The following is a 16,191-nucleotide window of genomic DNA, read 5'->3' on the forward strand; positions in this document are numbered from 1 at the left end:
AGGTTGAGAACAGTTCCAGGTTAAGAACGGACCTCCGGAATGAATTAAGTACTTAACCCGAGGTACCCCTGTATTGCTCAAATCTCAAAGGAAAGCATGCTTTCTGAACTCAGCATTCCTATTCTGATGACAGATTGCAAGCAGGTCAACTGTATGAAGAAACATTTCATTTATTAGCTGAAAATCTAATAAACTTGTTTGAGGTTCAGGTGGACTGGTTTAAGCTGTCCAATTAAGCAAAGTCAAACTTGGTTGTTGTCGTATCCTCTTATAACGTGAATTATATCTTAAGGCAACCATAAATGTATCAATTATGTTTTTCTCAGCATTTGATTTTTTTGGAATATTTCAGCATTTCTGAAAGTAATTCAACATCTTTTGGCATTTCAACAAGCTAGAGTCCAATGCTTAAAATAAATAAATAAAAATAAATCCAGGTGAATAATGACATCTCTAGAAAACACGAGCACAGATGTCGTTTATACACCTGTGAAATGAAATTTTGCTTAGTTATATAATTGGTATTGTCTACACAAGGCATCTGACATGAGTATGTTCCAGAACCTGGTGAAGAAGAAAATACAGAGGGAAGGGTGACAAGAAGATGGGAGATGAAATGTGTTGGGGATAGAAATGCAGATCGATTTCACTGTATACCGTAGGATACAATCTACCTTGGAATTCATGTTGGAAGTATGTGTTGAAGTACAAAACTATACTAAGAGGGCCACCTCGTGGCAAATGGAAGTATTACCAAAAGCCAGACACAGCTGATTTACAGATTAAGGATTGGGTATTTCTGTATGGATCCATGAGTTCAGTGAGAGGTGTTGAGTAGCTTATATTTTATCAACCTGAGCAGGTTGCAATGCTATGCATTTTTCCTAGGGAGTAAGCTAGTGCATTTACTTCTAAGTAAACACCCATAGGTGGGACGTGGGTGGTGCTGTGTGTTAAACCACAGAGCCTAGGACTTGCCAATCAGAAGGTCGGCAGTTTGAATCCTCGTGACGGGGTGAGCTCCAGTTGCTCGGTCCCTGCTCCTGCCCACCTAGCAGTTCGAAAGCACGTCAAAGTGCAAGTAGGTAAATAGGTACCGCTCTGGCGGGAAGGTAAACGGCGTTTCCGTGTGCTCCTTTGGTTCACCAGAAGCAGCTTAGTCATGCTGGCCACATGACCCGGAAGCTGTGCGCCGGCTCTCTTGGCCAATAAAGCAAAATGAGCACCGCAACCCCAGAGTCGGCCACGACTGGACCTAATGGTCAGGAGTCCCTTTACCTTTACCTTTTAAACACCCATAGACTTGAACAGTGTGACTGTTTTTTATTCTAGTTTTTCATTCACAGTATGTCCACTTCGACACCTATGCCATGATCAGGAGATTTAGATCAATAGATTAAGGCACTGCAAATCCATGTATAATGGAATACATTTTTTAATTGCCGCTTTTACAACTCATGCTGGAAAACATTACCAATTTCACTGCAGAAGACCTGGTTAAAACTCATTTTGGGGGTTGTGGTGGTGTGTGTGTGTGTTGGGATTTTCACCCACACATACCTAATGAATGCAATACTTTTTTTAAAAAAAATGTTATTAAAGGTTGCATACAGTCAAATAAAAATATTGTGTATAGTGACTGGAGAAGCAAGGTCCAATATCAGAGTTAAGGATGCCATTGAAAATGGGTAGGTTCACAAGCTTAGTCCCTTTGTTTGTAGGTTCGACTGCATAGTTCCTCCATTCCATCTCCGAAATCACTGCAGACTTCTTTTTGCTGCCAACCCCAACTCCATGAGCTCTGTCGTCACACCTGGAGTGAGCTTGTGCTGGTCTGTGTTCTAAGGCACAACTTCTGCATGTTGTAGCTGTTACTTGGCAGCTGAATTCAGGACTTGAAAGTAGCTCACCCGCCTCAGGAGGGGCTGCCTGCAGATTTCATCTGAGTTTGCCATCATCATCATTTTTAAAAATCATAGTCATTTGTTGATTTCCCAGTTATAGCCAATGTGGAGACCTCCATAATTTTGGAAAATAAACCAAAGTGAGGTGCCAGCACTGAAGCAACCTGTTATCCAAAGAACAGAACAGATTTTGAAGCAAATTTTCTCTTAAGGAAGAGCCACAGCTTATTCCCGTTTTAGAGATAGCAAAATGAAAAAATGAAATTGGACACTTGCTCAGGACCTCAAAAGCACCAGCAGCCCAGCAAGCAGATAACCAGGAACCTGTTCAGAAGATGCGGGAAACTCATTCCAGGTATCTTCCTCTTGCATTGCAGAGGGCAAAGCACAACTGAATCTGTTATTATGGCTTTGAATGATTGCAGGCAAGGGCTGTTGCAACAATACTGTGTCTGTGCCAAAGTGGACTTGAAAAGGTGGGTCTCGTGAGATTGTGCAGTGTGATCTCATGTTGGTTTTTGCTCTTGACCCCCACCTTCTCTCCCCGCCTCCACCACCAGCAACCCTGGTGGGCATTGGCCAACAACACCAGAACTCGGATCAGCTGTGGAGGGAGGAGCTGTGTCCTCTCATTCTCTTTCCTAGCGGTGGCACCACAATTCAGGAAACCCTTTGTTGTAAAGCCTCTTGATAAGTTGAAAGAAATCTCTTCCTAGTTACTTCCGAGTGGCATAGATACCCCGTTATATGCATGATGAAATACGTGATCTGGAGCACACTCAGTTGCCATAAGAACAACTATTTATCGAGCAGAGATTATGTGAGGAGGGAGAAAAGGTACAGAGGAATAAATTGGTGCACCTACCATTTCTTTCCAATGGGTAATACAAGTTCAGTTTTGATTACTGCCACAGAGCTGAGAAAATAACTAGCAAACTCGCAATGCTTGAAGTACACCTGAACAATGGTGCAACTGTTTTGCACAAGCCTGCAAAGAATAGCTCTTTTGTTCTTTCGGCATGCCTCCTTTGTAATAGGAGTAATAACTCCCAGAAAAAGATGTATGATTAACTGATCCATGGACTAGAGACTATGATTCCTGAATGTTCTGATGATATATGTTCACGGAACAAGAACATGCTGTTTCTGCTTATTATATTTTGTGGGGAGAAGCTTTGTATGACTTTTACCTTGACTCACCTATAGTATATATATATATATATATATATATAATCTCAAAAATAATGAATAAGCTTGAGAACTTCATAAGGAGAGGAAGCAGAGATGGCTCAGTGCTTAGCTCCAAACAAAGACATCTGAACAAGTAAATGAAAGCTGAAGATTTGAGAAATGCATGATGTTCTGTACCCAAGAAAAAATGTTAGAGAGCAAGAAAACATCAAAATTGGTGTAGCATACATTGGCCTTCAAATATTCTAAACTTTTATTGTAAACTTAACTATATATACAGAACTATAGCTAAAATACACACATACTGTTGAATTTCACACAATCGTTGCTTTGTACTTGGACTTCCTGTTTTATCTATGTATCAGCTATTTATCAGGTGGTGGTTCATTTTAACAGGGTTGCACATCATACCTGATGTCTGGTTCTAATATTTGACTATGCTTATTCCCCAAGTGCTATAGGAAAAGAGAATTAGGCTATATTATTCTTGTGCTGATTTCAAATGCATGAATCCCAATAATGACCAATGGAAAACATTAACCCTGGTATGGTTGGACTGTCACCACCAACTGTAAAGCTGCAGAAATGTGGAGGGCTCCACCTGTTGGTTTTCTGTCTGTCATGCAGCTGTGGAAGCTGGTGTGGGCAACCTTTTTTCTGTTAAAGGCTGCATTATCTCAGGGGCTGACATCAGCAGCGGGAAAGAGCGACGGCAGGGCCTAAATCATAAGGATCAGACCACCCAACGTTTTACAGATTAACATGGGGACGTTCTAATAAGATGAAACCCCCCCCCCCCCACTTCTGCTGTAAAAGAAGTGCTCTAATTCATAGTTACAAATTGGTGAATTTAAACTGGATTTAGTTCTGACTGTTCCAGGGTGGAGAAGGAAGCATAAGAGACCATACTCTAATTTTATCGATAGTTTTTTCAGCTTCAAAAATGCAGACAAATTCCATTTATTTATTTATTTAAAAACAACTCTAACCTGAATTTGCATGGAACTGAAATTGACAGATTTGCCTGTCCCTACACACAGGCCCACCGCTGACTGGGCTGCCAGGGTGGAGTGCCCCACACATGTAAGAAAGGGGGAGTTTTGGCTACAACACAACTGATGCGACCCTTTCCCTCTCTCTGCCTCTCATGTGAATGTGGTAACTGTAGGACTGCTTTGCTCCAACACTCTTCTTCCCCCCAGACTAAGGGAAAGCAGACTCTTCCCTGCATTAGCCAGAGCCTCTATCAGTCAAGAGCAGCCATTCATCCCCACCCATCCAGTTGCTCTTTCTCCTTGCAGGATCTCCGCAGTCTGGATTCAGGGACACGAGCTATTCAGGGTCAAGCGGAGACCCACTGCACCCCTCCCTATATGCTCACAGTCATTTCAGCTTTGTGTAGGATTCTGTCTTACTGTCAGGTATCTTGCAAGAAACTTCTATTCTAGTTCTATCTTCCTCCCCAAGAGGATTTCCCCCTAGTCACGGACTCCAGGAAACCCGAGAACACGTGTTACTGATTCTGAGCACCTCTGAACTTCCACTTTCGTTTCCCAATTGCCGACGCGAGCTGCTTCTCGGAGGGAGGAGGCTTGTTTGCAGACGCTCCCGGGCTTCTAATCTGAGGTAAAACAAAGCTCTGGACACAGGAATTTTTTCCCCCCAAAGCTGGTAAGATCATGTCATGATGATATTTTCCTGCCACATGCAGCTATTAAAATACAATGGGGACTTTTAAACAGTTGCTTGGCTGCTCCATACTGTTTTTGGTGATTCAGCAGCTCAGCTTAACAATTGCTTTGCATGTATGTTTGTGAGAGATTTTCTGAATCTGATCCTTCAGTGAAAGGGAAGCTTTCGGGAGGGCACCGAAATTTGCTAACTTTATCTACAAGCGCCTGTTAATCTCTTGGGTGGAGTCAGAAAGCCTCGGCTGAAGAAAAATATTATTCTTCGCCATCTAGTGGTGCTTCCTGTTTTTTCAACCGTTAGATGGGGGAAAGCTGCTTTATATTTGCAGATCACCACGAAACATGATGCCTATTTAATACAGCAAGCTGAAGGCATGCACAAAACAAGCCTTCTCCCCATGCTTACTCAGGCATGTTCAATGGGGCCTAGCCCCCTAAGTAAGTATCGCAGCTGCAGTTCACAGACCAGCAGCACAAATCTGTGCAGGTTGAATCAAATGAGGCTTTTATTGTCAAAGCTTGTTCTCCAGCTCCTAGCATGTCTTGGGTGGGGCTGTAGGACTAAAGTCTTCTTAACATTTACCCTGTGGAGGTTTGAAAGAGAAATGTGGCATATGTGTTTGAAAGCCTTGATTCCAGCATGCTGCTGCTGCCCATTCATATATGTGGAAGCATGACTTGCTCCATCAAAACTTTATGCTCCCAATTGTTCCTCTGAAGTGCTGCCTTTTCTGTTCCACCTCTGATGTCATATGGGGCAGGTAGGGATTGCTTTATGAAAATGGTCTCATGTACAACATGGGAGGCTTAGAGGAACATGTCTGGACAAGAGGTTCCCTAGTCCTGGCCTACATTGGCTGGAAGTGGGTTTCTGAATTTCAGACAGTGATATCGCCTAAACCTGTCTTGAGATGCTATAAATTGAACTTGGGACCTTCTGCTACCTAGGTTTGGCTGTTCCTAATTCCAGAAATATTTATATTCCTACTATATCTCATTTCTTTCAGATTAAAGATGGCCCAATCTCGATTGACCAAAACTGAGAGAAAGGCGCTGCTGGATATTTTGGGATGCCAACATCTAAGCCTTCTCTATAAAGCAAGTTTGCATACCTACAATGTCAATGCATTTCATTACAAATGCAACAATCAGGGCCCAACTGTAGTTGTGGGATACAATGCAAGTGGCTATATCTTTGGAGGCTTTACTGAACAGAGTTATGCTTCAGCTGGGAAATACCTATTTGATAACAATGCTTTCCTGTTTAGATTGAAAGGGAAAGGGCAGGAGCCCAGCGTACTAAAATTCCCAGTCAAGAATGCTGTTGAGGCTGTCCTTGACAATAGTGCATATGGTCCTACTTTTGGAGCTAACACACTTGTATTCCTGTCTGAAAGCAAGAATAGTGTTACCACAAATGCTAACACTAACAGTTACACACTCAGTGCAGAAGATCTACATGGAAATGACCAAGTCCTTTTGGAATGTGAAGTATATCGAGTTGAAGGTGAGCTGAAACAATCATTTAAAAGTTATTTCATTTTTTGAAACCCGTTGATTTGCCCTCTTGCTAATATCAAATTTTATTTTCTCCTTAGGGCTGAGTACCATTTTGGAAAAACCATGGCGGGAAATGACATGGACAGCAGAGTAGGTTACTGACTCGAGAAACACTCCCACCCCATTCCCCCCCACCCCACACACCATATAGGCAAGCCAGTGGCATTGTTTCATTTACAGTGGTACCTCGGGTTAAGAACTTAATTCGTTCTCGAGGTCCGTTCTTAACCTGAAACTGTTCTTAACCTGAGGTACCACTTTAGTTAATGGGGCCTCCTGCTGCCGCCACCACGTAATTTCTGTTTTCATCCTGAGGTAAAGTTCTTAACCCAAGATACTATTTCTGGGTTATCAGAGTCTGTAACCTGAAGCGTCTGTAACCTGAAGTGTCTGTAACCCGAGGTACCAGTGTATTTATTTAAGGCATTTATATACAATTGAATCCATATAATTTCCAAGTGGTTTCAGTTACCCCAGTTCAAGGGCACATTATAGCTGGGCTAAAGCACTTGACCAGTGAGGGCCAAGTGAGGGGTGTGGCTTGTGGAGAGTTCTTTTTTTTTTTTTTTTTTAATAATTTTTATTGGGTTTTTACATTTTATAACAACAAACACACACACAAAGACAAAAACACACAAATACAATTACATACCCTAATTTTCTTTACCCACTTTCATTGACTTCCCCCCACCCCCTCCTCTTACATCCCAGTTCCAATAATTTAATTCAGCAAGTTCTTACCTAACCTCTTAAACATATTCATATTGCTTTTAAAAATTTAATTCTTTTTGTTTATCTATATTCAACTTATCCAATTCTCTTATAATCATTAATTTCTTTTTTTTTTTAAGGTCGATCTAACTTCCCTTCCACAAATTTTCCCTTTATTATATTAATTATAGGTCACATTGACCAAATAAAACAAATCATAACATTTTATAGTTCTATTCTCTCTCCCCCCCCTGCCCCGGTTTCTGTCCCTTCCCAAACAAATGTCCAAAAAACAAACAAAAAATAGTTCTTAGCCCGGATTCCTCACGTCCGAGGCGTCTGATTCTCTGTCAGTCCCTCTCTGCCAACTATATTGGTAGTCCTCTTTGTTGGTCCTAAGACCCCGAAGGAGTTCAGTCAGAGTCACATCATATTTTCTTTCATCCAGAATGTTAAAAAGTGTTTGCTGCGAAGGATCATCTACTTTTCCATACTCAAGAGGAAAGTCCCAATCATGTTGCTTTATTCTTTTTAGTTTTAATATTCCAAGTACTCCAGGGACTTCCCTCTTCTTCTTTCTCATCTTTCGCAGGTTTGTAATCCAAAGGTCTTCTTGCTCATACTCTAACAATGTAGATTCCTGGTTGATATTTTCCACTTGTAGTGTCTGCACTCCTTCTTTCTTCTCTGTCAATTCCAAAGGCATCTCTTCCTGCTCAGCTGCAGAGTTTTTGTCATACGTCTCCTTTGTGCATTCAGCAGAGTTGTTTGTTTCAGAATTCAAGGTCATAAATACTTTACTCAGAGCCATACTCTGCTCTTGCAGGATTCCCACGAGAAAGAACATTTTTTCTATCTCCGCCAGTAATTTTCCCTCTGCAGCCATTGTAATGTCACTAATTCCCCCTAGGGGGCTTTCGGTTATTTAGTAGTCCTTTTCCAATAATCTGTTACTTTGTTATTATCAGTACTTTGTTTCCAATCGCCTCAGTTCAAATGTATCACCTTTAATTCAGAGAGTTGTTAAATAACAAAATTCTTTACTTTGTCCGTCCGTTTGACAGCTTCTTTGACAGCTGTCAAACTCCTTTCACTTCTTCCTCCGGCACCCAAACAGGACACTCCCGGGTTTTGGGGGGATTACACACAAAGTTCCAAAGTTCCTCCCTTTCTCTCCAACACAAAATCTTCTTCTATCAAATTTGTGAAAAACTTTTAAATCATCAAAACAGTATTCATTCCGCCTTAATTCTCCGTTCCTTGCTTTAAATCGTCTATAAGTAGAGGGGGTGCGGACTTCCCTTTAACACATCCCCCGGTCGTGCCGAATTCAAAGGATAAGAATTTTTTAAAGTCCAAATTCCACTACTCACGGGTCCTTTGTTATCCAGTCCAAGGCTTGTGGAGAGTTCTGAGAGGTAAGATGGAGGCCTGGAGGACCACATTTGGCCTCTGCGCCTGTGTTTCCCAACCCCTGCTTCTAACAGGTGTCACTTTCTTATCTTTTCTTCCCTTGTCTAGTCATCCTCTCAGGTACACGGTCTAAACCACTGAGCCTCTTGGGCTTGCTGATCATAAGGTCACCAGTTGGAATCTGTGTGATGGGGTGATCTCCTGTTGCTTTGTCCCAGCTCCTGCCAACTTAGCAGTTTGAAAGCATAACAGTGCGAGCAGATAAATAGATACCGTTGTAGTGGGAAGGTAAATGGCATTTCTGTGCACTCTGGCACTCGTCATGGTGTCCTGTGCACCAGAAACTGGCCACGTGACCTGGGAAAAAACTGTCTGTGGACAGATGCTGGCTCTCTTGGCCTTAAAGCTGCTCCCATAGTCAAATTCAGCTGGACTTAACCATCCAGGGGTCCTTTACCTTTACCTTACCATTTCAGGATGACCTCCAGTTGTGGTTTTGGAACACCCCCCCCTTCAGTCTAAAAGAAGAGTTATAGGGCAGCCTTATAGTCAGTGTAGAAGGAAATCCTGGTCCATTCATTGCGGATATAGAACAGCATCCTTAACCCTTGAACATCCTTTATTTTAACAGTATCACTATGCTGCTGGGGTCTGACAAGCCCCTTTCAAAAGTCTGTGCTAGAAATAAAATTAATGATTGATTTCAAATTGACTCCATTTTAACATCAAAATAGAATTTATTGATATTGCAAAACCACACCCAGTATAAAATGCATTGGTGGTGCATTGGAGTCTACCGTGCGAACCTAAATTCATCTGTGGGCTATCAGGGAGCACTGGGGAATAAACAGAAGCATGCACCATGCTATTTGAGGCTACAGCTTTACCTGTTGTGACCTTGGCCTCAGATAATGTCAGATGATGGGAAGGTGGGTGCAACTTGGACCTAACGGCCTGGCAGGTGAAATGGAGAAGGCTGCCAGGCCCAGTGAGGCCCACAAGCTGCAGCTCCCCACCAGTGGAGATTAGTTTCAAATCTGATCACTTCATGAAGGGATGTAGAAAGATCTCTGCATTTTCTTATTTTAGGAGAATCAGGCAGGGAAGGAAGATACTGTATGGGGCAGTAGGCTAAAAATGGTGGTAAACAGCAGAAATTAGTCTCCAAAGGAAAATTCTTTTGGAGGTAAAAACAAAATAAAAAAATTCCTTCCAGTAGCACCTTAAAGACCAACTGAGTTAGTTCTAGGTATGAGCTTTCGTGTGCATGCACACTTCATGCACACGAAAGCTCATACCTAGAACTAACTCAGTTGGTCTTTAAGGTGCTACTGGAAGGAATTTTTTTATTTTGTTTTGACCATGGCAGACCAACACGGCTACCTATCTGTAACTGGAACTCTTTTGGAGGTGGTATTTAAGCAATTTCTCAGCAGCTGTGTCTGAAATGTGGCCAGTTTAGGTCACTAAAAATGTAGGTACTCTGTGCTAAATTTCAGAAGGTTTGTACACATTATCTTCATTTGATTCACAATCAAAACCCTCAGGCTTCAACATAATAGAGTGTTGCTTTGCTTATCAACTTTAACACTGTATAACCAGGATATATGTATATATGATTAAGCTAATATGGTTAATAGACAGATTTATTTTGCTACCTTGGCAGGAAAAGGGAAGCACTGATGAAAGAAATAAGAACTTACAAACCTTGCTTGGGTGCTGTGCCCCAGTGTCGTGTTCTGCTCGTTGGGCCAGTTGGAGCAGGGAAGTCCAGTTTCTTCAACTCTGTGAATTCAACTTTCCGAGGCTACGTGTCAAGTCAAGCTGCAGCAGGATCAGATTCCACAAGTCTGACGAAGCAGGTAGCTCTGCACTGCTAAAGCAAAGGTTAAGGACGGGCCTCCAGAACGTATTAAGTTCGTAACCCGAGGTACCACTGTATTTCCAAACATGTTGGCCAATAACTAATGGCAACAAAATGATACATGAGATTCAATATATACTTCAACTAGAGTTCCTAGACTACAACTCCCATTAGCCCTTGCCAGGAGACCATTTGAAAACCATACAAAGCACAAAACACCTTGTCCTCCCCCTTCCTTTCCCGGCTGTTGTAAGGGTTTTCAAGCTGCAAAGAAAACATTCAGATACCTTCAAAGAGCCAAGCCCAGTCCTTTTGGCAGCTGACTGATTGTAGCCCATAAGCATATATCGGCACAGAACTGCCTCTTGATTAATGCCAATTGTCCAAATTCCAGAACAACTAAATAAAGCCGGAGATGGAGGCTCATCCATGGCAGGGACACACATGCAGATACGGGCTTGCTTGGCACAGCAGGATGCAGTGAGCTCCCCAGATTCCACTGGGGAACATTGCCAGGATTTTTGCCACATAAATCCTGGCTTTCCTCTGCCTGAACCTCCTTGCTGCCCACGGAGGGCAGCAAGGAGCTACCGCCATTGACTTGTGACGTGGCCAGAAACCCATACTTAACTTGCCTTTCTAACCTGTTTCTTGTGTAATGGAGCTTCTGTGGTTTTATACAGAGCCACAAAAATTACAGTAGATATTATACTAGTAGGTGAACTTTGTCATTTACATATGTAAAAGAGAAAGGAAAGCAGATAGGAATAGATTTCAATATGGTGTTATTTGCATTTTTTAAAAAATAGTATAGGACTTACCATCTTAAAAGCGGAAGCGGTAGAACCCCACTCCCAGTCATCTTCTGTGATACCATGGGACTTGAAGCTCAACCCAATGCTGGTCTGGACATTGAGGATGTGCGCAACATATTGGAGGGCCATATTCCTGATCGGTACTCGGTAAGATGCATCCTCTATTGTTCATTTTAGATGGAGAGATTATCATTTAGGAACCTCTGCTTTTCATTTCTAATTTACTTATATAATGCAAACATCACACTTCCTGTGGGCCACCATTATAACCCCAGCAAGCGCAGATTTATTTTCCCAAGTGGTTTGCCAGGCTAAGGATTGATCTGCATCCATGAATCCATGACATCGCTTGGAAACACAGTTGCTAGAAGACTGCTCCTTGGGGAAAGCTGATCATGTGATTTGGCTCATCATGGAGCCGTGGTAGTTTCAGCCCATGCCATCAAAACTCATCTTCTTCAGAGTAAAAAAAATATTGAAACCATTTGGGAAATATCTCACAGATCAGCTTATCATGCTGAGCAGCCTGAACATGGTTGGGTTTTTAGTTTCCATCTGCAATTGATTGGATGTGCAAGTTAGACCTCTCTCTTTGGGAAAACCCAAATAGCCATTTACTCTCTTTGACAACCAAAGAGCAGTCTCCCTCCCCGAGGGGGGAAGGCGGTACGGGGAAGTAGTGGAAGAAGAGGAAATGTGGAAAAGCCCTTGGAGGAGAATTTGGGAAATTGTAATGGTATCCTCAGTACTGGATTGAGAATACCAGAGTACTAATTCTGGTACTACACCCTCACCACACTGGGTAAAAATGCTTTTCAAAATGGGGCGGGAACTGACTACATGTCATTTTTGTTGTACTTGTATGTACAAATGGTCACTTTACATATCAAAGATGGCTCCTTCATGAGCACTACATGGGGGCTGTCATCTTTTTGTATGTAGGTTCATCCACTGCTATGTCTCTCACACAACCCTATAAGAATCTGATTCCGTTGCAGCTATCCTATATTTTTTCTTCTATTACCCTTTTCCTTTTCAGTTTAATCCCTCCTGTGTTATGAGCCCCAATATGCCAAACTATATCAAGTGCCCCTCTCCAAAAGACCGGATTCATTGTGTTGCATTCATTATTGATGGGTCCAAGGTTGAGATCCTCCCTGAGAAGCTGGAAGAAAAACTGAAAGACATTCGTCGAAAAGCGAACAGCTTTGGTCAGTCTTTTAAATTTATTTTACATTTATGTTTTGATCAACCTCAATGTAGTTGCTATGTAATTTCAGATTTTTAAAAATGGCTTCAAATAGTTCTTTGCTCATTGCTAAAAAAAAAATCACAATAATAATTGTGGTGGCTATTCCCAATTCAAAAGGAAAAAACAAATATTTATTGTACTCCTTTTTTATAAGCTAATCTTCTTACAGGTGTCCCACAGCTTGTTATTCTAACTAAAGTGGATCAGATTTGTCCTATTGTTGAAGAAGATATATCATACGTATACAAAAGCATGGCTGTTCAGAAGCAGGTAAACTGTTAAATTAAAAGCTATCTTTAAAGCTAGTCAGGCTTTTCTTTAATATTTTAATCTTTCTGTTACTTTTCTTTCCTTGTTTTGTTTTGCTTCTGCTCTTACTTCTTGGGTTTTTTTATATCCTCTACTCTGGGCTAATGAGAATATACACTTGAAGGTAATGGCTGGCTGATAAATGTCCCTGCACTCAGCTACAGAGATGCAAATAAAACATTTTAAAAGGTTTGCGAAATGCAATATACCAAAGTGACACTAGCTGGCGACAGTGCGGTGTATTTTTCAAAACATTTTTTTAAAAAAGCATTTTCACAGCGTTTTTAAATATGTGTGTAGATTCCTTCCCTGTGTGAGAGGCAGGAAAGGGAAGGGGTCCCAGGTTGAGAGGCTGGGAAGGTCCATCCCTTTCTGTGTGAGACAAGGTTTAAGAGATACCTTTGAGGGACGACTTTGAATTTTTCTTTCACTTTCACTTTCTGTTTATGTTTAGATTAGTTTGTTTTTTATAGCATTGTATTATGAAAAACTGTCATAACATCTTTGCGCTCTATATGTTTGTAATTTAGAGTGTGTTTGTAATTTAGAGTGTGTTTGTAATTTGGAGAGTGTGTGGCCTGAGGAAAATCCTGAGGGTCAAAAAGAGGCTCACCCTGGTCTAGGGCATTAAAGGTCATAGGGCATTGAACCAACAATTTTCAGTTGGACCTGGAAATGGACTGGACCTTGTTTCTTGTAAGTGGCCCTGAAACTTTTGGGTTTGGGTTCAGTGTACGGATATGGGGCATAAAAATATAATTAATACAGCCAGCAGTGGCCTTGTGTCAGCTGGTGGGACCAAAGGGGCATAAAAATAGTGTTCCCTTGGTAACAAATCACATTTTATTTCCTTTACAGATGCGGCTAATGGAAGCAAAACTTGGCATCCCTCTGTCTCATATAGTTCCTGTTAAAAATTATTCCTCAGAGCTGGAACTGAGGAATGATGTTGATATCCTGATACTTATGGCAGTGAGGCAGATGCTACGTTTAGCTGAAGACTACCTTGACGACTGTGATGACGAACCTCCGGTCAATCGTTCCACAAAGGATTGTTACGCTGAGCCTTGATATATTTACTGAAGCCCATTAGAATTCTTGTTTATGCTTTAGATTTTTAATAAAAGTGACCAAGTTTATTCTCCATTTAGGGAGATGCCATTCCAGATTTGAAACATTATTACATACTAATCTCAGTATCTTTCTGCTGCTCCTGCTGTATGTTTGTGGCTAATGGACAGGTTAACTGTAGAGCTGCAAGGCTTTTATGTACTTTTGGCCTCCAACATCCTTTCCATACCTAAAATTCTGTTTCTATTATAAGACAATCATTAAGACAATAATACTATATAGGTAGCTTGCACGAAGTCCATTACACTGCGACTCCAGGCTAGAAACCAGATTGGTGTGTGCACTAGAGATGTGATCTGAAGGGAAAGAGAAATAAAAAATACCAGCTGCCAGGAAAACCAGTTATGCTATGAGCTATTGCAAGAGGGTAACTAAGCCATTAACCAGAGGCCTTGGAAAAGTTGAGAAAGTGGTGCAACCTCAAGTTACAGACGTGATATTAGGGAGGGGCTTATATACAGGGCTTGATGATTCTCACGTGATATGCCAGATCAATAAATAACTAGGTATAAAATGGACTTCCATGTTGATGAGAAATAGTTTAGGTGTTTTGTATCTTTTTAATGTTACTGCTTTCTTAAAAAAATAAATAAATGCATGTGAAACTCAGTGTATGAATGACTCCTGAAGTTATCACCTGCAAAATATGCCACCCCTGGTCCCTGAAGTCCTTACTCAACTTGGAGGATCTTGAAAAAGGGGGAAAGGAAGAAGGAAAAGGAAGGGTAGACAGCCTGTTGCTGTAAATCACAGAAAAAGAACTATCCCCGTAAGAGCACATAGTGCTGCTGTGGATAATTTTTTCTGAAACTGTTGCTTACATTGGGGGCATGCTAATAATTGCTTGGCTAATAATCTCAGCAGGACGTGGGTGGCGCTGTGGGTTAAACCACAGAGCCTAGGACTTGCTGATCTGAAGGTTGGCCGTTTGAATCCCCGCAACGGGGTGAGCTCCCGTTGTTCGGTCCCTGCTCCTGCCAACCTAGCAGTTCGAAAGCACCTCAAAGTGCAAGTAGATCAATAGGTACAGCTCCGGTGGGAAGGTAAACGGCATTTCCGTGTGCTGCTCTGGTTCGCCAGAAGCAGCTTAGTCATGCTGGCCACATTGACCCAGAAGCTGTATGCTGGCTCCCTTGGCCAATAAAGCAAGATGAGTGATGCAACCCCAGTCGGCCACAACTGGACCTAATGGTCAGGGGTCCCTTTACCTTTAATAATCTCAGCAATGCAGCAGTTCAAGTTTAATAAGCTTTGTGTCTCAGAACTGTAGGGATGTTTAGGACTGAATTGCTGCCTTCATGTGCATGTCAGTACGCCTTTCAACCCATGTCAGCGACTGGGCTCAAGAACTGGTTCTGCTCCGACTGGGCTAGGCGACTGGAGCACTTTCAGAGACCTTCCAATCCTGGAAAGCAGGTCTCAGTGCACTGGACTCTCAACTGTGCATTGTGAGCCCCCGACTCAGCAAAGTATAAATAACGTGGAAGCTCGCTGTGAAGCATAACTTCTTTTATTTCTAATAGCTACTACAAACTAACAAACTGGCTTGTGTGAGTGTTACATCTCCCACTCAGCCATCTAGTCACTACATAGATATGACACTCTCCACACACTGAGTCAGGCAGTCAGTCAGGAGCGGAAGAGTAGAAGAGCAGTTTCCTCCCACTCCTTTCTCAAAACATCAGGAGATTCTTGCAATGGGAGGGGGTGAAAAGATCAACACTGCATTCACATCTGCTACTTAAAGGAACTCGTTTGGGGTACATGTTCTAGAGATGCCACCGTAGTCTTGGCTGGGCACAGGAATATGTGGCTGGCATAACCCATGGTCAAAGCAATTATTTAATGCTTTTTTCCCTAATAGCATCTAGTAATGTTTTCTATCATGGTTGCCTGTTGGGAGCTCCTCTATCTTTTTAAGCTGTTCAATGAGGAAATGGTATTTAATCTTTTTGGATGTTTACCATTAGCATCTGTTGGCATGTTCACAGTAGCAAAACCAAGTCACACTGAGCGCAAACTTGTGAAGTTATAAAGACCTGCGCAACTTGTGACCTTGATATATTTCCCCATATCAGCCAGCTCAACTTCTCAGATTGCCCGAAGGGGGCACAGTAGGAATTGTTGCCAATGCATCAGAAGGAATGCATTTCCTCTATAATGGGTGAGGCGGTATTTCCTGAACAATAATTTACCCTGCTAAAATACCTGGTGTTAGTCAAATGTAACATACAGTGATAACTTGGTTCTCAAGCTTGATGCATTCTGGGAGTTTGTTCGACTCCCAAAACTGCACAAAAACCAAGGCATGGCTTCGGATTGGCTGGAGGAGCTTCCTGCACTCAAGCAG

The 16,191-nt window shown here is 41.9% G+C and overlaps 1 protein-coding gene across 2 annotated transcripts; it reads left to right on the forward strand.

The window, feature by feature from the left end:
* The first annotated feature begins 4,443 nt into the window (after positions 1–4,443).
* LOC309345341 (interferon-induced protein 44-like) lies at positions 4,444–14,450 on the forward strand. 2 transcript variants are annotated; one of them, XM_081868352.1, is made up of 8 exons: positions 4,444–4,766; positions 5,794–6,293; positions 6,385–6,436; positions 10,137–10,332; positions 11,144–11,296; positions 12,189–12,360; positions 12,571–12,671; positions 13,569–14,450. In XM_081868352.1, the coding sequence occupies exons 2-8, from the start codon at positions 5,801–5,803 to the stop codon at positions 13,779–13,781; spliced, it is 1,380 nt and encodes a 459-aa protein (XP_081724478.1). In that variant the 5' UTR covers positions 4,444–4,766; positions 5,794–5,800; the 3' UTR covers positions 13,782–14,450. The 2 variants fall into 2 exon arrangements, with proteins under 2 accessions (XP_081724478.1, XP_081724479.1); XM_081868353.1 differs by having other exon boundaries at positions 4,444–4,721.
* Positions 14,451–16,191: the final 1,741 nt, after the last annotated feature.

The sequence above is a fragment of the Podarcis erhardii genome (assembly GCF_964252035.2).
Source record: "Podarcis erhardii genome assembly, chromosome: 6".
NCBI lineage: Eukaryota > Metazoa > Chordata > Lepidosauria > Squamata > Lacertidae > Podarcis > Podarcis erhardii.

Coding starts and splice junctions, on each gene's coding strand:
- LOC309345341 (XM_081868352.1), top strand. CDS start 5,801: ATGGCCCAATCTCGATTGACCAAAACTGAGAGAAAGGCGCTGCTGGAT. Junction 6,294..6,384: donor TGAAGTATATCGAGTTGAAG/GTGAGCTGAAAC, acceptor TTTTCTCCTTAG/GGCTGAGTACCATTTTGGAA. Junction 12,672..13,568: donor GCATGGCTGTTCAGAAGCAG/GTAAACTGTTAA, acceptor TTTCCTTTACAG/ATGCGGCTAATGGAAGCAAA.